Source organism: Idiotropiscis lumnitzeri, chromosome 3 (assembly GCF_059441095.1).
Source record: "Idiotropiscis lumnitzeri isolate Australia: NSW breed Sydney's pygmy pipehorse chromosome 3, RoL_Ilum_1.0, whole genome shotgun sequence".
Classification (NCBI taxonomy): Eukaryota; Metazoa; Chordata; class Actinopteri; order Syngnathiformes; family Syngnathidae; genus Idiotropiscis; species Idiotropiscis lumnitzeri.
The window spans coordinates 6,368,453-6,393,861 of record NC_142393.1 but is presented as its reverse complement, the minus strand read 5'-3'; the positions used below and the strand labels follow the sequence as shown (position 1 = coordinate 6,393,861).

Below are 25,409 nucleotides of genomic sequence, written 5' to 3'. Positions count from 1 at the left end.
CGTTTGTTGCTTCACACAAAGCGAAAGAGAATTGACAGATTTTGCGGTACGATCAGTGAAGACATAATTATGTACTCATTAATTATTCAGATTTATTAAAAAAGTATTGACAACGGAGATAGTCAGGCACTGTGCAAGCATAAAAATAGCTCTTCCACATAAGCACGCTGGTGAATTTAAAGTGGACCAATTAGTGCCCAGACTCTCCTTTTCTCCGTTTTTTTGGTTCTCATTAGCGGCAAGTTACATGCAGAGATTAGTGTAAAGGTCAGGCAAGTGTCTTTTTCTCCTCAGGGCGCCTCAGATTTCTTTGGCCAAGTCTTCTAAAATTCTCTTCATCTGGAAGACAAAACACATGCGTCTTCATCTACGTGGCAAAAGGACAAATGAGCGGGAGCGGGCGCACAAGTTACCTCTGACCATGTAACCCGCCCATACAGTCGTCCTCTGTCAGTGACAAACACAGTCTGACCCCGAGCGAGGCTCAGGATGCTGAAAGCCTGACAGAAACATTGGGAGTCTTTCCTAAATAACAGTAGTCTTCCTCCATTCAGCCAAATTAAAGATTTGATAAGAACATCGAGAGCTCTATTTTCCTGGATCGGACACCCCGATGAGGGTAATTTCGCCGATGAGCGCAGGCCTGCGAATTAATGAGAGGGAGATTTGCAACGCTGTAGAGGTTGTCACAGCTGACTTTGACGTCCAATTAAAGCAGCTCGTTTTTTTTTTTCCCCCATTAAATGTGACGTGCGAGTCATGCGTCGATATGGCTCAGTGGAATGATTTCAAATCGATATTTCAATGATTACGAACGTTTTGAGCCCGCTGTTTACATATTCATGAATGAAATAGGAGGCGTTAGATCAGCGGTCAACCCTAAGCCAGTTTTAGGTGTGCTCTGAGCAGGTTTATATGGATTATCTGTCACCAGCTTGTCATTCTGCCAGGCGTATCTTGAAGACACTCTGGCTGCGATGTCTGCCAAACTGGTGAACATGAACAGCGAGCCTCGCGCCAATATGAAAATCTGGATCCAATGGCTTTTTGCGCCATGCAGCAGGTGTCTCGAAAAATAGAGCTCCGAGTATGGGAGAGGTGCTCGTTATCAGTGAAATCGCACATCTTACATGAATATTGACTAAAAATATTAGCCGTGAAACAAGCCTGCCTCACAATGCTGAGGGTTTCGATTCGAATCTCAGCTCCCGCCTTCGTATGTCCTCCTCCGGTACTCCTGCTTTCTCCTAGATTCCTAGTTTGCGTTATGAATAACTCACTGGTGTCGACGGTTTGGCCACCAGGGGGCCCATACACACATACGTAGACACATGAAGATGGTCACTGCAAGTAAGCCGCACAAATAGCTGATATTTGCAGAAAATAAAGGATACTTGTATTAAATTGTCTGTCTGGATCTGTTGCTCCACCATTTGTGTTCCAATATCTGTTTATCTGTAACAGATTTGATTTGTTCGCCCATCTAAGGTATTTTGCAGTTTGTTAGCATTACACTAAGCCGGAATGTCCTCCGATATCTCTATGAGGATGCTTTAAATTCAAAATGTAATTCTCTGATGTTTAGTTAGACGGCAAACTTCAAGTGGGAGGCCCAGTAAACAGCATGAAACCACTTTCTGCCAAAGTGATACCTGTTGTGAAGCAAATTGAGTTCACAGTGATTTCATGTAGCACAGCAAGTCAAAATTTCTCTGAACAATGGCTAGTAACTTGAAAAACTTGGAAGTTGGGTCACTTGTAAGTAAAGCAAGATGCAGGAAATAATCTTTGGGCACACGGATGATGTGTCAATAAAATAAACATTTTGTGGATGATTTTGAATTATCATTTATGGTTGACTTGGAAAATGTGAGCCACCAACTGCTAATTTGTTAATTACAACGTAATAATCTTCTCACCTCCTGAATGGTGTTGTGAGGACACAACAGGGCTGAAGAAGGTTGAATTCTGCATACCTCCTCGAGATGCCGATCCATTCTCTGATTAAAGACCAAAACATGAACAAGTTTAAACTTTCTGTTTTTCTCTTGCAAATGCGTCATTGATGAGAGACCTGCGTTTGCGTGTGCCAAAAGTTGATGAAGGAAGAAATGAAAAAAATAATTAGTCATCCTCTCACCGCAAGCGCTAACCAATGACGTGATCTCAAAGCACTCACATTGTTAAGATGTTTCTGTTCCGTGAACTCCCAGGATTATATTGCTATTTAAAAATTCCCCAAGTTGCTTTTTTCCCACCTGTGAACCAGCCCTCAACCATTCACTAAAAAACTCAACTATTCGTCGTTTTTTTTTTACTATTTTTGTCCAAAACGCCACAAGATCTAGCACGACAGCATCAAATGCCTGGTTAAGTAGGAAGGAGTCATTGGTATCAATGAAGTTGAAGTGGTACATCTGTCTGAGAGACAATTTCTGTATCGTATTTGGGGTGGAACGAAATTCAGTCTGGGCCGTTAGGGGTGTTACAGTGTATTTTGTTTTTCATTTAACAATTTTGGCATCAGTGTTGTAAGCAATTGATAAATATTGGCAATGCTGAAAATCATTTACTCGATTATTCAGTTTGTCACTACTCCCGAGCCATGCCCACATTACTACGATAATGTTCACATTCACGCATTTTTCTTGCAATATGGTTTGATATATTAAGCAGCAATGTGGTGCTCAGTTTGTCACATTTTGGAGTCACGGATGTGCCATTTGTGCATGGCTCGGTGCTCTTAAATTGAACTATCCATCAAAGCTTTTTTGGTTTGAATCGGCTCATTTTGCCTCGGCTCGCTCTTGTTGCATTCTGTTCAACATTGAATGCGTCCGTGTGTGTACTTTTACCTGGGTGGTGCTACATTGACGCAGGAACGTCAGCAGCTGCGAACGCGTCACAAAGCCCAGCAATGTTGGCACCACTTCAAAGGAAAAAAAAGAGCACATCCATGTGAAGAAAAGTTGGTCCAATTTAGGAATCACACATTACGAATCAAACTTCATACCATTCACAATTAGTTCATATTACAACTCTTCAGGGTGAGTGCGAAAAATATTTCTAAACACATATTACTACACAGTGTTTGTTACAATCCATAATTTTTCCATCGTTTTGACCAGATATGTAATACATATTTGAAAAGTCAAATACTATGATTACAAATTACGTGTAACAGTTTCATAAACTCATTTTGCATTGTATTATGAAAATGATTCACCAGATTTCTACTTTGCATAAATATTACTGCAGCATAATTAGACTATCTATTAGTATACATCCTCAGAGTTGAGCATATTCTTAAAAAAAATAAAAATAAAATTAAAAAAATTAAAAAAAAAAGCGAACTTTTCCCCGAAAATAATTGAATAAGTGACTGGGTTAATTCTTCATAAATGTAATTAGAATACCAGGGAAAGAAGTCGCTGCTTTCTATTTTTGAAAAACATTTAAATGTGTTAAAGAATTCAACCTTTTAAGCAGGTTTTATGGGCCATTTGCATAAAGTGAAACAGCAACATATGTATATTTGTGGATTTTTTTCCAATGATATTTTTCTCTATTTTTTTAATATTTTGTTTTTGTATTTATCTCGCTTACCCACGTTTTTCAAGGAAAGCGGACATGGAATTCTTAGCAGCAATTTTTGAAGATTTTTTTTCAGCCCTCAGTGTACGTCAGTGGTCATTAATTGTAAAAATGTTCGCCATTACAGAGCCACTCTACTTCATTTCACCTAATATTCATTGCACCCCAAATCACAAATGGTAGAAATTCCACAGGACCTAATTGAAGTATTTTCTTCACGACACTACAACGGCTGCCGCTTCTTTCTGTTTGACCATAATTTGTGTGGAGAAGGAGCACTATTCTCCATGTGAGTGTCAGCACACCATTTGAGTCCACCACAGGGATTTGCGTCTCACTGCTGCTGTTGACAACTTGTCGAACCTCCTCCGGGCCAGCCGCTTTCTGCAGCTGCACTCGCGTCCCTCCCAAAACGTGTCCCACCTGCGTGGAGGCAAGCCTGTCGAAGAAAAGAATTGTTATGCTCAAAGCAGCCTCCAGTCAATGGCTCTCGTCACCACATTTATTTAGGCTGTTACAGAAGGCTAAATTAAATTTGAGTCCCCTGCGTTCAATTTTGGATTTTTACTCACTGTATAAATTATGGAGGAGATTGGATGACTGATTTGGATAAAATCTGGCAAGTTATTCTAAAATCAGATGTGGTCTACAAACGTGCTTCCACAGAGATCATCAATGGAACTTGTACAGATGAGCAGTAACTACTAAAGCAGGCGTGGGCAAACTATGGCCCGGGGGCTACATGCGGCCTGTTAACGTTTTAATGCGGCCCGCCAAACTTGAAAAAAATTAAATGAATAAACCTTGTTAAGGTTTTATTTTCTAAATACTCTGGTGTGTCAACCACAGATATTTTATTTTAATGCTTTTCTTCATCTTCATTTAAAATGTAATGTATTTTTTATTCTCAGATGAGGTGAGGTTACCAAAACACTCCACCCATCTGCTCCTGGTCTGGCCCCTCTGTCAAATTTTAGAACCCATTGTGGCCCACCAATCAAAACGTTTGCCCACCCCTGTACTAAAGTGTTGGTGTACCCTGGGCGTGCCATGATGAGAGAGGGCAGGTGTGGCAGCCTCTTGCTGATGGAGATAGCATCATAGAACGATGGGCGCTTGCCAGCGCGAGCGACGCCATTGGCCAGCAGAGTGGCGAGGAGGACGGGAACAACATGGCTGAATTGACCGGTTAACTCCAAGGCCAGAAGGGCCGGTGATAATGTGTGCGTCACAGCCCCGGAGAATGCAGCCGCACCTACGCGACGACGAAACACACATCAGGTCCAATCATGTAACATGGGATTGTCGTGGGTGTATTTGTTTGTTCGTTTTACCGGCAAGTGCATAGCCCCCAGGATTGATAGAAAACCATTCCTGTGTGGAGGAGGAAATGTAAACTATTCCTTCTGCAAGCAAACGGCCCAAGGCTGCCCCTGTAAAAAAAAAAAAAAGAAACAAACATGAGCATTAACTAAGATAATCTTTTTGCATAAAATGATCCAACTTGCTAAGGCAGCAAATTACAGGACTCTCTTTGACTGTCTTGTTTCTTTTTCACATGACCAGTTTGTATTCCAATATTAACTCATTCAATCCATGAAACATACATATACGTTTTCAAAAATGTAGTCCCCGCCTCCCAAAGACGTATTTATACGTCTTAGCATTTTTTTTGCGTCATAGCTCCGTGTTCCTTGAGTGAAAATTTCTGGGATTAAATGAGTTAAATATAAATACCTACACACCCCAGCCTAAATGCATGAGACCAAGCGTAATAATTTCATTTCAATAAAATCTAATATAAAGTGCACCAACGTGTTGACAATGCTTTATAAAAACCATTGCTGTCATCTTGTTTCATTGGCTCGTCAAACACATTTTTTTACTGCCTTACTCACCATAGATGAAAACTGGCATGAAGTACCCGGCTGGCAGAGGCAGAGTGCAGGCAAGCAACGACATCCACAGCTGAGAAGCAATAACATAAACGTGACTCTCACCACAGGCCTCACAAATCCAATTGAAATCCTGCATTCATACTGCAGAATCAATTCGGCGTAAATAATGGTGGTTGAAAAAAGTACAAAGGATGGACAGACTGAAAAGGGGAAAAACACATTTCATTCCTAGTAAAAGAAGAAAAATTAAGACGTAAGAGTAAGAAAAATTTGGTCTATCAAGAGAATAACACCGTGTGCATAAATTGCGTGAAGATGAGGAGTGTTGACCTCTTAGAAATGTTTACAAACACTGAAATCTTTTTTTTTTTTTGCCTTCAAAGAAATGGCACATATATACAAAGATTTTGTACGATATTGCTAAAAATAAAAATTAAAATTAAAAAATAAATAAATAAATAAATAAATAAAAATAAATGAAAATAAAAATAAAAATAAAAATAAAAATAAAAATAAAAATAAAAATAAAAATAAAAATAAAAATAAAAATAAAAATTAAAATAAAATTAAAAATAAAAATAAAAATTAAAATTAAAATAACTGATGGGGCGGCTCCAGATTGGGACTAAAGTCATTTTCCATTGCACCAGTTTGCTTTCCCATAACACTTTTTAGAGGCAGAGCAGTTACATTGAAAGCGTTCCTCTTCCAATCTGATTCTGGAGTGTAGGCTGAGGAGGGCTGTGACATCACTTTCTTCTCATTGGCAAACAGGTGCAGGCGTTTCTTGAAATAAAGCGGCAAGAAACTCCTCTGCACACTGTGTGCACACGATGTTAAAAGACTCCAAAGTTCCTGGTGCGGGTTTGTCTCTCCAGTGGAGCACACTGTTAATGTGATGTAACTCTAACCCAAGTCCCGAACCGAACAGAGTCCGCTTAGATCTATGAGCGCCGTCATTTTAAAGGGCATCAAACTTTGATGCGTTATTACTCTGCGTATGTAGAAATACGATGCGCCTGGTCTCTTGACATTTCCTTATTCTGGAGATATTTCAGTCCCATGGTGCAATTTTATGATACTAAATAATACAAAACTAGTTCAGAGTCATGACTCCTTTAAATACGCCCGTCAGTCTGACGGCTCAATTTAATCTGACGTGCGTTGCGCTCGGCTCTGCTCGGTCCAATAGTTGTGGGATTGACGGCTGCATTATTGCATCAGTAGTGAGAAAACGCAGAGAACAGAATTTGGTGCGCTTTGGAACTTTAAATTTATCCCTACCAATGTTGACAACTCATGGCCTATTCAAAGCAGATTAACACTGTGACGAATCAGTATATCTGAGCAGGTCTTCTCTCGTCTTCTTCGGTGTCTTAACGAATACAAGCAACCACACGCATACAAACGATCACCACATAAAATAGCCCAAAACATTGACAATTGACAGAAATTCTCTGAAGTAAACCTTCAAAACACCGGCGCCAGAGGAAATCAAGTGAGGCCGGGGCGAGGCTATTCCGCAAAGTGTTATGGAAAAGGGCCTAAAAGGGGAAGTCAAGGCCAAAAATTGTCTTTACAATATGTTCCATGCAGCCCCACTACTCAAAACTATTCTATTCTGTTTGATATTGCGCTGCGATCGGTGGGCATGACCACTGTAATTCATAAAAAATATGTATCATTTGGGCCAGAGCATGTATCTCCAAATACCCAACTGGAATGGAAACAAAATTGTCCTAGAAAAACATCAACCGCTCATTGCATGATATTAGGGCTCATTTTGTCTCAAGTACATTTGTTTCTTCATTTGTACCTTCATGAGCAGAAAGACAGTCAGCGACAGGAAGACGGTACACTCGGACGAGCCCCATTCTGTCTCCAGCTGCCGCGAGGCATTGTGAGATTGAGACGTCCACGGTGTGTTTTCCAGTAAGGAGGTGAGCAGCTGCTTCATGGTGGACTGAATTTAACATAAAAAAAATATATATATATATATTTAGTTTCATTCTTATAATCATAACTGCGATGTGTCCCGCAATGAAAACAAGTCAGACACACCTGCCTTAAGTTCAAACCAGGAGTGTTTTTCTTGATGAAGACCCACCTTGGAAGCCATGTGTTGACCCACAGAGTGCGGGAAGGTGAGAGATGCCAAAAAGAAGGCCACTACGGCAGAGTAGAGTGCTTTCCTGCGCAAAGAAGCATCACAGTCATTTTAATTTATCTTGGCATTATGTTAACATTTCAATTGTAGCTACCAATAATTGAAACTTCTCATCCATCCATTTTCTATACCATAATGGCTCAGCTTCAGAAAAGATGTGAGCCTTGATTGGTCGTTAGCTGAGCCCTGAGCAACTCTGATGTCATTTTCAGTCGACAGAAGTAACAAAATGGCCGTCCGCTGAGATTGCTAGAAAACGGTGGATTCATATTCCACAAACACCATATTAATCAAAATGCCGTGTTCAGACAAGTGAAGGTGCATAGAGCATTTTATTGCAAACAATCTTTGGAGGGTTGACTTCCCCTTTAATAAGCGCACCGGTGAGATTCCAATATTAAATGTATTTATCTTGTGTCTGAAATGCACTGTATAAATAAATCTGCCTTGCCTCACTATTACTACATTGTTAATATTTATTTATGCTTTATTTTTATTTGGCATTAAGTAATGCCATTGTGTGTGTGTGTGCTCACTCTGTATTCAGCATGTTGATGAGGCCGACGTTTGTGGTGATAAGTTGCAGCATGAGACGATGCATGGAGAGGTACAAGCAGCCCACAGCTCCACACAGCAGCCTGTATCCAGCATGGATGCACGCGCACGCGCACACGCACACACACGCACACGCACACGCACACACACACACGCACACACACACACGCACGCGCGAGTCATTAGCAGCCATGATGAGGCTAATTGGAAGAACAACACAAACAGCTCAGAGTTTCCACATGGCCTAATGTGAATATGAATCAGTCAGACGTCTTCACGGGGAATGGAATTAAATTGGATTTGAAGAGTCAGTCAGACTGAGCTCACCCCAGCAGAGCAAAGAGTAGAATCTCCGGCGGGAGGAAAGGTAAAGCCGTGGGGAAATTGGTTTGAAACAACACCTGAAGAGTGTCTGGAGGGGGAAAAAAAAAATAAAAAATCAAATCTGCCCTCATTTAACTTCAATGAGCTTTTAGTGACATTTGAACCTCAAGGTCTTCATGTCATAAATTGCATAAAAAGTTATTTCTTACTTAAACTGTTTTTTGCCAGCCATTAAAATAATGGAGAATTATTCTACACAAAATAATTATTGAGCTTATAAAAACCATCCTTGTGTTCCCATAAACAATTATCTTTTTTTTTTCTTTTTTTAACCTGGCAGGGTTGGACATGCCGAGTTAAAATATCTGACATCGGACACAATTTCTCTGCCACTCCATCTTCTCTATAAATAGCTTTCCGGAAGCTTTTGGAACCTTGCCGTATTGATTTGTGCCCTCTAAGCTGGAAGAGCATTAAAAAGGTTGCGTCGCTGATGTTGCGCGATAAGACTCAGTGTGAGTCCTAGCTGTGAAAGTGCCTTGAGAAAATCTATTGGGATAAAAAAGAATGACAAGCTGCAAACAGAACGATACAAGGTTGTAAAGCACCCATGCAAATGAGCTTCAAAGGAAACATTTTGTCTTTTTGTCATTTAATTATTCGCACTGAGCAGCTTGATAGACTATCAGTTCGAAATTTGCAAGTAAAATATGGTGAGCAACTTACTTTCAGCATTAAATTTCAACATGCAGCCACCTATTTTCTTCACCCTTTACCTTCATCATGAGACTGGCAGTTATTCTGAAGATTACACATTTTTAAAGTGAAATTTTACAAAATCTTGTTTTGACCGAGTCATTTTAGTAAGCTATTTTTTCATTTCTTTGCTTTAAAATGTTTTTCCCTCTTTAGTTTGCAAATACTTTTAAATGTTGTATTTTTAAGTATGTGATGCACATTGGGTATGAAACGCGCCATCTAAATAAATCTGCCATGCCTTCGCAATGCACGTAGTCAGAAATCACTGAGGCCTTGCTTTACCTTCGTCTCCACTCCACACTGACAACAAGCGGAAGGTCAACGCGCCGCAGGCCACCGAGAAGAAGGAGGGGAAGTAGTTCTGCATGGCAAAATGAGAAGACATCACCTCCATGCTGAAGAGCACACCTACAGGGAGAGCAAAGAAACAAACATTGACCTCGAGCTAACAACAGCATTGCCTTAATTGATAAGCAATGCATTACTTACCTTTTTTTTTTGTTTGTTTGACCTTAATTTTTCCAAGACAGTTATCTTTTTGCTTGTGTTTTTAGGAAACGAATAACGCGTGTAACATATGAACATCTAAAACACAGACAAACACACACACAAACACACTGACACACACATACATATTTATTTAGATTTTTTTTCTTACCACTTACAGGTGCTCCGAAGCAACTTGCGACGCCAACCGCAGCAGCTACAACAAGCATGTCGGCATCTGGTTTTTTCTAGACGACGTAAAAGAATGACAATGAGCAGATTTGAAAAACAAAAATCAAAATTCTATTAACCTGAACTAAGAATGGGGGAGGAGGGGTGGGCTCATTTTAACACACAAGACAAATTTGTTCAAGCTTGGCCCTGGCAGAGTTCAATTATTAAAAAGGTTTTGTATTTTATGGTGAGTCAAATATTACTGCTACATCTGCCCACATGCCAGGTAGAAAAACTCAAACTCTGTGGAATGTAATGTACAAAATTGGATGCAGTGGGTAATCATCTTTGTTTTATGTTTAATTTGAGAGTCAACTTTTAAGTGGAGTGGTGTGAACATCTTGAAACCTTTTTTCTTGAATAGTTTAATATTTGCCAAACTTCGCTGTGAAGTCCTTGAGTTCACTCTCTAGTCTCTAGTTGATTAGTGATTTTTGGACCACTTTGAGGCAGTCGAAAACAGTTGTGTTGTTATTTCTAGTCACATGGATTGCACATTAAAGTTTTGGTTTTTTTTGTTTTACATATTCCACCAAAGGCTTCCTTATCATACTGCACCTCCTTTGTGGTTTGTAGCAGAGAGCAGAGCTTGCTCATGTAGCTTGCCATCATGGTGCAAAGATGCACAAATGGACCCTGAATTTAGAACACAAACAAAACAGTTGAATAAATAACCGAGAAGATTTTGAAGCCGCACGTGCAGATGCACCACTCACCACTTTTCCCAGGTAAAGTGTGCTTCCAGTTGCCAGTGCACAAATGAGACCCAGGAACTTGGTGAACATGTTGGTGAGAGATAGGTAATGTGGCAGTTGCATGCCGGTCAGCATGGTCCTCACCTCTGGTAGTCCAGAGCCTGGCGAAATATCAATCAAGTATCAAAGAAATTATTTTTATGTACGGCTCAATCATCTGCTAAGACTTGCCCATCCACTAGGAGGCATACTTGCATTGTACCTGGTTTGATGCTGTGTTATTTCAAAATGTGACCATACTTTGTAATTATATTTGGAAAGGAATGAGTAGTTTGCTCTCCCTTTTTTTTTTTTTGCCAAATTAAAAGAAATCTGAAGCCAACCGAAGAATATCAAACGTGAACTCATTTGTTAAATTGTCTATTAATTGCTACTTTAATAATAATAATAATAATAATAATTTGTCCTTTATTAGTCCCACAATGGGGAAATTCGAGATTCGAACCCAGGCCTCCTGGGGAGACTGGGTCCTGAACGCGGCGCCTTAGACCACTCGGCCAATTGTCTCTTTGTTAATTTATTAAAATAAATGCAACTTCCATTCGATAATTTTAAAAATTATGGATTTGATCATAATTGTTTTATTTTAATTTAATTTTAGATATAATACAATAATGATTTAATTAATTAATTATTTAAGATTTACATTCTACATTGCAACATATGTACAGTACATGGTGTATAAATACAGTATGAATGTATGCAATATATGTGCACATGTGATAAAGAGCAAGAGGGAGAGTCTTGTAGTAATACGTAGGTAAGTCTCGTTTTTTGACCTTCCTGCGTTTTCAGTTTGATTGTCTGACATCCATGCAGCCTTTGAAAGATGACTTCAGATAGATTGCTTTATCATTATCATTGCAATGTACCTGTGGAGAAGGGGCAGATGTTGTGACAGAGAGACGCTGCGATGGCACAGAGAGATGCTGGGTAAAGAGTCCAGCAGAAGTACTGGAGAAGACTGTTGCCCTCCAGCTGGCTATAAAGCCACTGGTGAGCTACAAATACACACAGACACACTCCGTCATATACAGCCATAATTGAGATATGTGTATAGAAATGTACTATTGAAATTATTGGCCTTTGAATGATTGGGTAGGATTTTTAGAAAAGAAAGTACTTTTATAGTTTTTAATCCACATAGGTCCTGCTAAAAATAGCACAAGCAGTAAAGGCACAACATACAATAGTGTGTTGCTGTTGTTTTCACAATATCCTACAAAGGTTTGCTGCAACACATAATGTCATCATCTCCAAGTGCATTTGTGTACCTGTCAGGAGCTTGTTAACACTCAGGTCCATAAGAAAGCTGAGAACGGCGCTTAACATCCCGAGAGCAGCATAGACGTACCATTCCATCCCGCACACTCTTTCCAGACAACATGTTAGCTTCAAAAGACAACCTGTGGGATTAAAATGTGTAACATACATTGGGGTTTTTTTTCATGTTGAGGATTACATTTTAAAAGTGTTGCTTTCAGCAAAATTGCCAATGATGTCCTTGTACGATATCGGCTTCCCAACAGTGAAGTTGATGCTTATGATGTTGAGACCGGTTAAACAATCTTGCGACAATGTTGATCTCAAGTGGGTTTTAATTAACATGCCCTTCAAAACGATTTTCTCTGCTTGAGCCACAGTGACAGCAAGAATGAGAAAATTTCAAAGACTCGTCCTAGGGGAACTCCACCCGGGATTGCGATTTGTTGCCCATACAAACGGTAATCATTGTCATTGTAAAGGTTCACATTAGCTTTGAGATTGGTGACCATTTAGCAATTTGAGTCCTTACTACAAAGTCGACGTAACAAAACTTGACCCACTGGGTCGCGTAATTTGGTGTCCTGAGTCGCCCTCAACTGATTCGCCCTATCCGATGCCTCCGCCACTGAGATACGTCCTTACGACATTGTGGATTTGCCATTCATTTGCTTATCTGCTGCCAAGAATGCCCCTCCTTGATTGCCATACTTTAATCGTGTGGCGGCAAACATTCTGGTTAACCGCAGTGTACTTGTGATTTGCATTTTGAAAAAAATGTTTACAGACACGATAGAAAACTGTTTCTGTTGCAAAATATTTTTTTAGGGCCATGATATCACTCCCTCAAGCATCGTCTCCTGGCATTCCGTGCCTACTCCCCAAAGTCAAGAAAACGGACGGGTGCTATGTATACTACTGGAGTAAACCTCAAAGCCAAGTTCCGGCAGTGAAAGAGAAGCTTGACCTCATTTAAATTCATATTGCAAATGTCAAATGCGCTAGGGCTCGCCTGTGATGCATTGACGGCGCTTGCAACGATCAGACAAATGTCAGACCTTTGACAAACCCACGGAAGCGTCTGTGTGGTTTCCGAGGATGAGCGGGGAGCAGCGTCTCCTCGTTTTGATGTCTTCGCTCATGCATGTGGCTGCCTCCGTCCATGCTGCCTTCAAATTGTTGTGTTAATTCAAACAACCACCAGGTAAAATCCATGAATGGAGCTGCTTGAGCATGGAAGGTAAAACCCCAAGTGAACAGGCTTACCTGAGAGCTGCCGTGGCTTTGTTCTGTGATCTTTGGGCAAGGTCATGTGTGCAGGTGCTGCTGAGGGCATTAAGGCAATTGAGCAGTCACACTCGGGAGAGCTGGTAAATTTAACTCTTTGGAGAAAGATTGCGACTTGACATTCATATGACCTAATCAGACAATGATATATTTAAAAAAAAAAATAGCAATCTCACAATCCCACATTCAAACATGGCTTTAATACAAATGTGGAAAAAAATTAAGGACATTTTTCCGTATTCTCTATCAAAACGTGGTGCCAAACAATTAGTTAATGATTCACATGTTCATTATTAAATACCCAACGTATGATCTTACACAATGATTACCTTCACTTCAGACCTCAGACTCAAAGTCAGGCTCTCTTTCAGGGGAGTGTGAACATTTTAATGTCTTTCATGACTCCCATTACAAATACACACCTGCACATACATTTGCCTTGAAGCAAGAATGCAGTTACTGTTGGACTTTCCTCAATTCCACCTCCCCTTCACACTTCCAATTAGCACTTGCTCTATTTTAGAGATTTGAGCTCTGCAGGCATCAGTCTCACACACGCACAGGTAGAAACATAAAAAACTTGTTTCCATGGAAACACTCCCCCAAGGGTAAATCCTGAGTTGATTTTTCATTAACAATAATTGAAGCCAATAGCAGGATGGGCATTACACGCTTGATCCTTGGCTTGATTTGACAGGAAAAAAAATACTGGCCTTCAGAAGTTAATTTGAAATCTGATTGGTTAAAAAAACAATCCAATTCTGAATATAATTTGAGTTACATGGTCATGCATGCAGCATGACTGATTCTGAAGGCTGTCGGGCAGATAAGATTGACATGGTGCCACACAGAGGCTGAACTGTTTGGGGAAAAATTATCTACCGTCCTAATTCCTGATTTTTTCACATCATCCATACATCTTGTTTAGTATAAGTGGTTCAAATTTGGGAGCAACTGGTCAAAATCTCTAGTGAAGAACCTCTAGAAAGAACCCTAAAATGTCCGCTTCAAAGCAAAATGGCAGACTGAATGCATCTTTTCTCATCGCTAACTGATGAATATACAAATAAAATCAAATGAAACCTGAAACATGAGAAGACCTCCCATGCTTCCACCATCTACGGCGATGGGCTGTGTTTGTCTTCCTGCAGCCTTACGTAACACAAAGCAGCTGAAACGGACACAGAGTCTGTTTGGAATGTATACAAACAAACACACGAAGCAGCTTCAATGTCACTGCTCAGACAGGCTAGATTACTGGATCACATTCATTCGCTTCAGTTTATTCCTTCATATCCCATCTAGTTCTTTCGTCTTTTAGTATCTGTGATATATTGTCCATTTTGTCTTTGCATCAGATGACTGCCCTATTTCTGATGTTGCTCGCTCATCTCTTCCCCTCCAATTGACATGTGACGCGTAGAGTCATTGGACATAACTTTAGGTACACTTGCAAAGTGACATCATATACAAAAGAGCAGGCGTGGGCAAACTACGGCCCGGGGGCCACATGCGGCCCCCCGTTAAACGTTTTAATCCGGCCCGGCGAACTTGAAAAAAAAAAAATTTGAATAAACCTTGTTAATGTTTTATTTTCTAAATACTGTGGTTTTTCAATTACATATATATTGTTGTAATGCTTTTGTTCACTTTCATTTAAAATTAAATATATTTTTTTCTCTCCGATGAGGTAAAGTTACCAAAACACTCCATCCATCCGCTCCTGGTCCAGCCCCTCTGTCAAATTTTAGAACCCATCGTGGCCCGCCAATCAAAAAGTTAACCCACCTCAGCAAAAGAGGGACCAAAAACCCTGTGTTCATAAAGATAAAAGAAGAGAAATAACTCTAATCGGGTCACTCGTATCTCAAGGCACCAGTGTGATAGCTTTTATTTCCATGAATGTAAATGTATTAGGAACACTGCACATTCTATTCCAAAACAAAAACAAAATAACAGTAGCGTGTCCAAAAAAAACCCCACATTTTTACTGTCGTCAGTAAAAAAAATAAAAAAATACTAGACTATTTCAAGTTCCTGTCAGTCGCTAAACTGATAAATACTTGTATGAAGTTATGAACTACAGTTTCCATCTGCTGCACATCCGCGTTGAACAGCCCATAGTAATTATTCCGATTATTCAACATTTGTGAACGTGCTACAAAAGCTTGTGATGTTCCCATCAATGTAAACAGCTCCTCATTAAAGTCCAATGAGCATAACATCACGTATAAAAAAGCCATAAAATGTTTAGCATGTCATCAGCCAGACGTTATCAGTTAACAGATATTATTAGACGCAAAGCATGACACACCAACTCCCCGGCTCCCTGACAGCTTTGTTTTCCAGCGCATTCTTTCCATCTTTGTTTGGCTCCCAATTTCACCTCGTAGATAAGGTATTTTCCATCCTGCTCTGACCTTAGTTTGTACGACATTTCTGTGTCAGTCAGCTTGTTAAAAAAAAAACAAAAAAAACAAGTAATGCAAAAAGCTTTCCTTAGTCAATTTTTTTCCAAGTATTGTGTGGCTTAAAAAGAAAAAAAAGAAAAAACGATTTAGATAAGACTATGACAGTATTTCAGGCCGCATCAGCTCCATTTTTAAAACGCATATCTATTTTTACATCCACTACCGAATAGTGATTTAGTGTTCCTGGCTGCTTTCTATCTAGCAGCACGGTGGTGTCAGCGCCTTGTTTGCTATGGCATCTTTTTATTGGTCTATGGGACATGAGCCTCCACAAATTCTGCCTAGCGACAACTGGCGTGACCTGGAAAGAGAGTATGAACAATTCCATCCATCCATCATCGTTGGCAAACTTCAGTCCTGGAGAGTCGCCATTCTGCATTTTATTTGTATTTATTTATTTATTTTTTTTTTTAGATGTTTCCCTCCTCCAACACAGCTCATCAGCAAGCGCTGCATGAGCTCAATAATCCCTGGAATAATTAAATGATTTGATTCATTGTTCTGATATAAAAACAAAAATTATTTAATCAGGGAGGTCATTTGGAGGCGAGTCACCCAAACAGCCCATGTCATTGGAAAGAAACACGCAACAAATCAAAGCTCACACTACCACGGCAACAAAACCTCATAATGATGTCAAGACGCATAATTATGTCAAAAGTAATGGAAACCCGAATAACAAAAAATTTGAAAAAAAATGGACATTAATGTTTTCTTACAGATCTGCATTTACTGTACCTGTTCTTACATTTTAAAACCTCTGCGGTTAATGTTCAAAACTAATGAGCTGGAAGTGGCCCGCGAGCCACATGTTGGATAGCCCCGTAGTAGAGTGATGCAGCACAGTATATACACACACACACACACATATAACAGACAGAAAATCTATTTCAGGGATGGCGAGGCAGTAATGGCAACTGCTCACACACACACACGCACGCACACACACAACTTGGTTCACAGGCGGTCCCGATTAACTTTTCCAAGCACAGAGCCTTCCCGTCGCTCTGTGCCGTGCGCTGATAAAAATAGACCATTATCACACACGTGCACACCTCCTGTCCACACAAGGACGAACAGCGCTTATACGGGACATACGAGTGGGAGTGGCCGCTAAAGAGGGCCAATATAAGAGGATGCATTGACCTCATAGAACACAAATTACAATTGATGATCACAAGATAAAAACAAAGAAATAAAGTTCTGACTTGTCAGATTTACTTGAAAACTTTGGAAGAAGTGAGCCGCTCCGCTTTCTCCCTTCACTCTGCGACCAAAAGCAATCTCAGCCATCCATGAGTGCGAGCAACTCTTCTGCCTACCGATCGGAGCGGAGTTTCCATCAGACGTCGTCCTCGTCTTCCTCCAGTAATCCGCACACGGAGAAGAGTCACGGGATGTTTTCAGAGGACTTTGGCACCTTCATGAGACCTGGGGTTGACACCTTGGGCTTTTCCAGTAAGTGAAAGGCAATGTAACGCATTATAATAACGACAGGTGAGATGAAGAAATTTAGCTGATAGTTACTGTATCTGACCGTGTAGTGATGCCTTGAGAAATAAGTTTGATATTTTTTTTAATCGGCATGTTTGTCTATGAGGAAGCAGAATCTCAGGACTGTCAAACTCTTTTATCGCCTTGTTTGAAATAAGGTGGTTAAAAAAACTCCTCAGTAAAAGCCAAGGGGGCAAATGAAATCCGCCCGGAATTCCTAAACTCTCTGTGAGGTTGTCCTGGTTGACACACCTCGGCAACGTTGCACGGATATTGGGACGGTGCCGCTAGATTGGCAGGTTTGGAGTGGTGGTCTCTCTTTTTGAGAAGGATGGCCGGAGAGAGTGTTGCAACTACGGGGGGGGGGGGGATTGCACTCCTCAGCCTCCCCAGTAAGGTGTGTTAAGGGTTGTGAAGATGAGGGTGCAACAGGATGACAAATATCAGACTGAGGATGAGAAGTGTAGTTTTGGACCAATGGACCAGTTCTACATTCTCGGCAGAGTTCTGGAGCGTGCTACAACCAGTGTGCATGTCTTTGGTGGACTTGGAAAAAAATTGACAGTTTCCTTTGGGGAATTGGGTGGAAGGTCGTCCAGGAGTATGGTGTCGCAGTACTTTCAAGGTGGGGTGATACTCGCACCAAAGCTTCTGATGCAGCCACCATGCGTAACTTGGAAATAATTATAATAATTTCTTGATCGTGGAGTTTTCCTGAGATTCCGCAGAGATCCATTTTGAAAATTTGTCACACTTTAATGTGACATGATATAGTAGATCCAAAAGTTAGACTAGGTGTGGGCAAACTACGGCCCGGGGGCCACATGCGGCCCGTTAAACGTTTTAATCCGGCCTGCTAAAGTTGAAAAAAATTAAAGGAATAAACCTTGTTAATTTTAAAATTTTCTAAATACTGTCGTTTTTCAAAGACATATTGTTGTAATGCTTTTGTTCACTTTCATTTAAAATTAAATGGGTTTTTTTTCCCCGATGAGGTGAGGTTACCAAAACACTGCATCAATCTGCTCCTGGTCCGCCCCACTCAGTCAAATTTCAGAACCCATTGTGGCCCGCCAATCAAAATGTTTGTCTACCTGAGTTAGACTGATCCTCACTTGTGACGTCAGAGTACCATGCTCATGATGACCTAACGCTTAGAAGACTAAGTGAGTAAATGTCGACCACTTTGCCAAGCAAGACTTTGCACATCATCAAACTATATGAAAGAAAATTTTTTTTTCTTTTGTGATTCAAGTCCCCAGCAAGACACTTTCACAGCCGCTGAGCATTTATGGGCCAGGTGCGAGACACATGCAATAACTTATAAAAGAAGTATCCTCGACAAAATTAATATTACTTGTGCATATATGACCTTTAAATGGACTCTACAGGAATTTGTGCGCTCGACATGTCACAATTGTTTAGGGAACCATGATTGGTATCCTGAACCTCAAAGCAGAACAGTGGTCAGGGTGCACTACAATAGACGCGCACGCACGCACACACAAGCTGGAGAATGCTGGCTTGCCCGCCAGCAGTGTGACTTCAGACACAGACTATCTGGATGACGCCTGCACAAGAGGCATAACCAAATGGTTGCTCGGTTACTGGTGTACACACAAATACACGTGCGCGTGTCGTATAGTTCTCGACTGAGGTCACAATCACGTAGCGGGACAAGCAGCTGTCACTGTCCACACTTCCATCACAGCTGACATATTTCTGCTCGACTTATAATATATATGCTTCATAACTTATTTGTATATGCTGTATAGCAGATGAAACATGTCACTAGGAAGTGGGAACTCGTGGCTTTTTGTCTGCCAATATGAATATTGAACTATGTTAAAATGTACAATAAGCCTTTATTTTATTACAAGTTCCCAACAGTAAAATCAGGCTTTGACAATAATATTTAAAACAGTAATATAATCAAAGGTGGCAAACGTACTCATGAATTTAAATCGTAGGAGTTGTGGAAAAAAATAAAACTAATTTACTTACGTAAAAGGTTTTTTTCATGAAATATAAGTGTGTTATTTCAATTTCTTTTTTTGTGTGTGTAAATCTATATGTAATTTTTGTTTGGTAGTGAAGCATGATTTTTTTTCCAATGAAAAAATACGTGTCCTTGGCCCCTGAGAAAAAAAAAATCGCAGTAGTACTGACAGAAACAAGGAAGACGAGAAGTCACAACTGGTGGAACAGGAGGCCGTGGGGACAAGCACAAGAATATCAAAAACCTGTGACAATGGTGAAAACCAAGAAAACAATCAGCCAGTTTCTTCACCCGCTAAATAGCCCGCTGATGATGATGGCCAGCAGGTTGAGACCAGAGAGAAGGAGCTTAGTCAAAAATTCTACTTATGGACACTGTTACTTTGGAATTATATGACTCAAATAAAAGTAACAAGCAGTCCTCTAAATAATTACTTGAGTAAGAGTAAATAAGTATTTGGCGAAAAAAACATTCCCAAGTACAAGACTGAAGAAAGTAAATTTTACTACAATGTGAAGTGTTCAGTCTCCAGCTGGTACGTAAATTTACTGCGCCTTCAAAATAACTCAACACAGAGCCATTAATGTCCAAGCAGCAGGTCAGAATCTTCAAACTGTATGTGGCCAACTTTTCATTTTTAGCACTTCCTTAAAAACCCTGTTGGAAACCGAGTTCACAATTTGAGCCAGCTCACTAGAATTTTTTTTTGAGGGCTTAGTTTAAAAATAGCGTTTAACTACTTAAATGTAAATTATTGTTTGGGAATGCTAATAAAACAAACAAAAAAAAGCAGACTACATTGTGCTTGGCTGTTTTCTGGATCACAATAACTATTAATCGTGACATAAATCTTAGCTTGTGTTGATGTAACATAATTTCTAAGCGCTGTATATATGTTCAGTCTACAAATATGATATAAAGGAATGATGAAAAGTTAACCGTTTTTTCAGGCTTTCTCTTTGTTTCGTGTCGTGCTCCTTGAATGTGCGAGTGTACTCCGACAGGACACTTGCACTTCATCCTTCAATGTTTGCTCAAACAACTGGCGTCATCTCCAATGTTTACAAAAACATCGCTACCTATTTTGATCAATTTCATCAGGCCCTGAGTCCTTCGACACCTGTGTGACGAGATCAACGCCTTCAGCTAGCGCCGAAAGTGACGCAAGTGGTGAATCCATTCTGCTTCGCACTCGGTCTGGGAGTGAGAAATCGGAGACGTTATGTCTGATTAAAATTTGCTGGAGAATTGTTCACTTTCTGTCTCGGGACATTCAATGAGCCTGCACAGATGCGTTTTGGTGCCGACGTCATAACTATAAACAGAAATGTAGAAAGCACCGACTGAGATGTATGAGTTAAGATAATTCTAAGCACACACCTTAGGACCCGACCTCTCAATACCGAATGTTGTGCGTGATAGCCAAAAAGAAGTAAAACCATAAAATTAAAGCTTGTTCAGCCTCCTGGTATCCTTGGTTGTAATTTTGTTGCAGATGTCAAAAGACCACAATCTGAAGATCTGTCTGACCCAGAAGAGTCCGATTTGTTATTCAGGTACACAAAGATATTTGTAGGTCCAAACGACCTCACGTGGAAGTCCGCAATCTGTTCCTTGGTTTTGGAGGTGCTCAGCTGGAGGGAGTTATTTTCACTGCAGTCGTTGAATGCCGTCGTCAGGGCCCACTGCTCCCTCTACACCTCGCCCCCAATCCATGCCAAAATTGCCAGGATGGCCGAGTGGTCTAAGGCGCCGCGTTTCGGTCCCAGTCTCCCCAGGAGGCCTGGGTTCGAATCTCGAATTTCCCCATTGTGGGACTAATAAAGGGAATATTATTATTATTATTATTATTTCTATTAGAGTAATTCTGAGAGTGGTAAGATCCAGAGTTGTATTTGAACTGGAACGGAGCTTGGACAGTTGAGCCCCGGTGCTGTACACAACTGGCTCTGAGACTTCCCCAGCCTGACAAACTGTCAAACTCAAGGCCCGGGGGCCAGATGTGGCCCGCGACCTCATTTTATGTGGCCCGCGAAGGGAAAATCATGTGCTTCAACTTGCTGCTTCGAGCACATTTTCTTCACTTTTAACAACATTGAAATATTAGATAATGACATTTATTACTGGCTTCTGATTTCAAAACTAGCTTTGTATCAATGTGTAGTGTGTAAGTGATGATGTAAGGTGATTTATATGAGTTCGCAGTCATAACGGCCCTCTGAGGGAAACCAGAACCACGATGTGGCCTGTTCACAAAAATGACTTTGACACCTCTGCTCGAAACCATCCATCCGTTATCTGCGCCGCTTCTCACAAAGGTCACAGGAGTTCTGGATCACAGCTGTCTTTGGGCAGTAGGCGGGGCACAGTCCAGGGACTGGTTGCTGAAAAACCATCCACGCTCACAAACGGCCCTTGGGGCAATTCAGAGCGTCCAATTAAACCTACCATGCATGTTTCTGGAATGTGGGAGGAAACCAGAGTACCCGGAGAAAACCCACCCAGTCAAGTGGAGAACATGCAAACTCCACACAGGAAGGCCGCAGCTGGAACAGAACGTGCTAACCGATCAACCACCGTGCTACCCGCATTATCCTCTCAGGCAACATAAGAGATTTCCATGAGCCTCATTCCCACAAACTTGTCATTGAATATCTCGCATCCAAGTGGGTGTAGGCCCAGGTCAAAAAGTTAGAGGACAGTGTCCACCCCACCGATATGGCACGAAAATCACAAGGGATCAAGTCCTGTCCCTTTTGAACGTTCTTCAGTTGTCAAATATTACTCATAAGGATGCGCAAGTGGGGGGTTGGCCACGACGAATACATCACAAGCCTACCAGGGGACCACTTTGTACTTTCAATATTTGAACTTTGGAGACAGAGACATGACTTCATGTATCTTGTGATGTAAGTATTACCACAATTCATGAATTTCAAACACTTTCAGTCGGGGTTAATTTGAGCCAGAAGCCTTTTCCTGATAGATTTACTGCGGAGTAAATGGCCATCACGCCATTAAGGACCTGAGACAAAGACTGGTGAGAGGTAAACTCAGAAGAGTAGGTGCATCTAATAAAAATGCTTGCATAAATGCAGTAAGTAATATACTTTTGGATCAAATTTACAACAATTTCCTGCAGAATGAAAAGGAGTCAAAATGGGTTTGCCTATTAAAATACAACACGAAAATACTGAATTTTGCATGAGTGTCCAAGCATACATTGTACCAATAGTATTCTTTAGTGTTTCTTCCTCGGGGTATCTTTTTCTGCTCAGAATGAGAATACGAAAAGCCGGTGGTCTCGTTATACAAACAGGCTTCCGACACAATAAAGGGCAGAGGTCATGTCGCTCGGACGTATATTACGTTTCCCAGCTGCAGGATGCCCGGTCAGCGCGGCCAATTTTCACTTCCTGTGACGGAAAGAATTATAAATGTGGCTTTGTGTCAGGAAATTGACACTGTAGTCGTAATGACATTATAACCTTCATATATTACTCGTCGTTAACAAAGATGAAATGATTTTTCTAGAAAATCACCAAATATTTGGATGCCATTCTGTTAAGTAATACGCAAGCTAATTTACGTAATAACCAGCCACTCTTTTTATTTTTACAATTATAATCAACAGTTCATTTTTTTTCCCATTTTAGAGGTACAGCTATGTAAATTTTAAATAAAATATAGTGGAGGCCAATGGTCCAATTAGTCAAGTTCATCCAGTTTGTGTAGAACAATTAGCACTTCATTGATAAAGAACAGAGGATTCATGAAGAGATTTTTCATTAGCGGGTTGACACTTAATTCCAGACAAAAATGGAAAAAGAAGTATATCAGTCGAAGTTCCTGTAAAGTGAAAACAAATAATTCTAAATTCAAAACACTACAGAGAAGAGTGTTGCTAGCAACTCAAAAAAAAACCCCGGCAAATCGGGTAAACAAAATGAGGATTCAAATTCATGAAGATTCAACACTGACCCAAAATAAATAAATAATCCCCTAAAAATAATAAACAGATTTACATAATTCATACATGTAAACTAACAAATATCATTTGAAGATTTTTTAGGAAAATAATAGAAAATTAAATCAGTTGACCACATTTTAACAATATTTAACTAAAAGTTAAGTACTCCCCCCCCCCACCCCCCACCCCAGTGGAGGATGGTTGTGACTTCGTCTAGCATCTTTTTCTTGCCTATCTGCATGTTTGCGCCCCGGAAATATGATGGAACGTACAACCTTCCAGTGGCTGGATTATACCGTATTTCACCAGGTCATCACAGGGCCTTTTTCACCACCGGGACAATAAGGCACTCTAAAGTGGCCTCACCAGCCTGAAGTCCTTGTCCACACACAGTCAAATTGGACCTTGAATGTCCCTCCCCCGCTCTTCCACCTTTTTACTCATGTTGCGCATGCATTCAAGATGGACGATGAGGCACTCTAAAGGCCTGTGTTCAATCATTCACTGTTGAGTCAGACTTAAAAAAAATTAAATTTCTCCCTCATTGGTATTCTTTAATCTGACCTGTGTCGTGTCACTGTGACATTATGACGTGATCAGTGGAAACATTTCTCACCTGTCTGGGGGTCCCTCGACCCACTGGCTCTAAAATCGACAGATACTCACTCCCCAAAACTAGTCATGTCTTTATTGTGCTTTAATTCTTTATTCCGTGTATTTTAATCAAAGAATGCCAGACACATTTTAATCAGTCACCTGCGAAATGTTTTCAATTATGCGAATGTATGCATAATACGTCTCGTAATCGCCATGGGAATGAGGTCTATTTTAACGGCATCGCACTTTTATGCTACAAGTCTGTACTCAAATTGATTTTGACATGTTATGTTTGAAATCTTTGCAGACATCAAGAGGTGGGGTTAAGTGATCACAATTATTTTAGATGACGTGAAATAACGACTTTGAAAGCGGCAATAAAGACAAGGATACAATTTATTTCCACCAGAGTGAATACGTAAAATGTTTTTCATTGTTTCTACAATAATGTCATTGTACTTAATTATGAGCTAATCCCACTAATTAGGATCATGTGGTCAGCCTACACAAAAAAAGGTTTAGTGGCTGTCATATGACTTTTGACTTGGCAATTTCGGGAGAATAAAAACACCTGACAAAAGAAGTTGATGTGCATTTGTGAGCCTGTGTGCATCCTGGTGCCACCGCGCGTTCCCATTTCTTTTTCTCACACATTTATTTTCCGAAACACAATAAAAACACAACTTCCTTAAAACTAAATTGATTTTTTTTTTTTAACATTTACTCTTATTTCTACTGTAAAGGTAATTTTAAAACCAATTCACTAATGAAAACAATCGCCACAATTATGATGCGTATTGGCAGACAGTACTGACTTTCTAAACAACGGTCTTAACTTATTTAATTTAAAGGATGATATGTCCCTTCGTCACTGTGCAATTGGACTTAAAAAATACATTTCAAACTCACAACTTCCCCATTGAAATAGATTGACATGCCATTGAAAAGGTCCAGCTCTCCCGCAAGTGTGAGTCGTAAAATAAAAAAACTTGGGAAAAAAAAAACTATGTAATGAAATAAACATGTTTTATGAAGTGTAATTAAGCCGAAAGCCACTCTCACACCTACACAGTAGTAATTGTATGTGGGTGTGCCTTTAAGGGGCGTGGCCAGTTGAGTGAAATCAACCGCTCCGACACCAGCCGGAATGCTCATTTAACTCGGGATGAGGTCGGTGCGAGTGAAGGCCATACTTGAAAAATCTACTCGAATAAAGTAAATAAGCATTTGTTCTTGCCAGTAACTTATTCAGTGATGAAAAAAATAGTCCCAAGCACACACACCCACACAAAAGTCAAATGTACAGTAATCATAAAAATACATACACAAGTAAAGTAGAGGTGTCTGAAAAAACCTATATGTATTAGTATTTATACTTCGTTACTTCCTCGTCTTATTTTAATGCCAACGCAAAAATAATTCCAATACAACAGCAGAACGTAAATGCGTATCATCATTCCCCGTATTTGTACCATCACGACTAATCTTCTTATTTGTAAAAAGAAAGAAGGAGAAAAGAAAAAAAAAATTCCGAGACGCACACACGCTCGGTCGTT

General features: G+C 40.2%; 1 protein-coding gene across 2 annotated transcripts; it reads right to left on the bottom strand.

Annotated features, from left to right (window-relative positions):
• Positions 1 to 73: 73 nt before the first annotated feature.
• Positions 74 to 19,538, bottom strand: clcnk (chloride voltage-gated channel K). 2 transcript variants are annotated; one of them, XM_088290827.1, is made up of 20 exons: positions 19,457 to 19,538; positions 13,302 to 13,361; positions 13,094 to 13,204; positions 12,047 to 12,178; positions 11,645 to 11,773; positions 10,734 to 10,873; positions 10,576 to 10,653; positions 9,956 to 10,031; positions 9,580 to 9,705; positions 8,542 to 8,626; positions 8,196 to 8,297; positions 7,600 to 7,684; positions 7,309 to 7,455; positions 5,493 to 5,562; positions 4,929 to 5,027; positions 4,633 to 4,849; positions 3,900 to 4,033; positions 2,856 to 2,929; positions 1,920 to 2,000; positions 74 to 339 (listed from the first exon to the last, which is right to left on the bottom strand). In XM_088290827.1, the coding sequence occupies exons 2-20, from the start codon at positions 13,345 to 13,347 to the stop codon at positions 301 to 303; spliced, it is 1,971 nt and encodes a 656-aa protein (XP_088146953.1). In that variant the 5' UTR covers positions 13,348 to 13,361; positions 19,457 to 19,538; the 3' UTR covers positions 74 to 300. The 2 variants fall into 2 exon arrangements, with proteins under 2 accessions (XP_088146953.1, XP_088146952.1); XM_088290826.1 differs by having other exon boundaries at positions 336 to 500.
• Between the last annotated feature and the right edge of the window lie 5,871 nt (positions 19,539 to 25,409).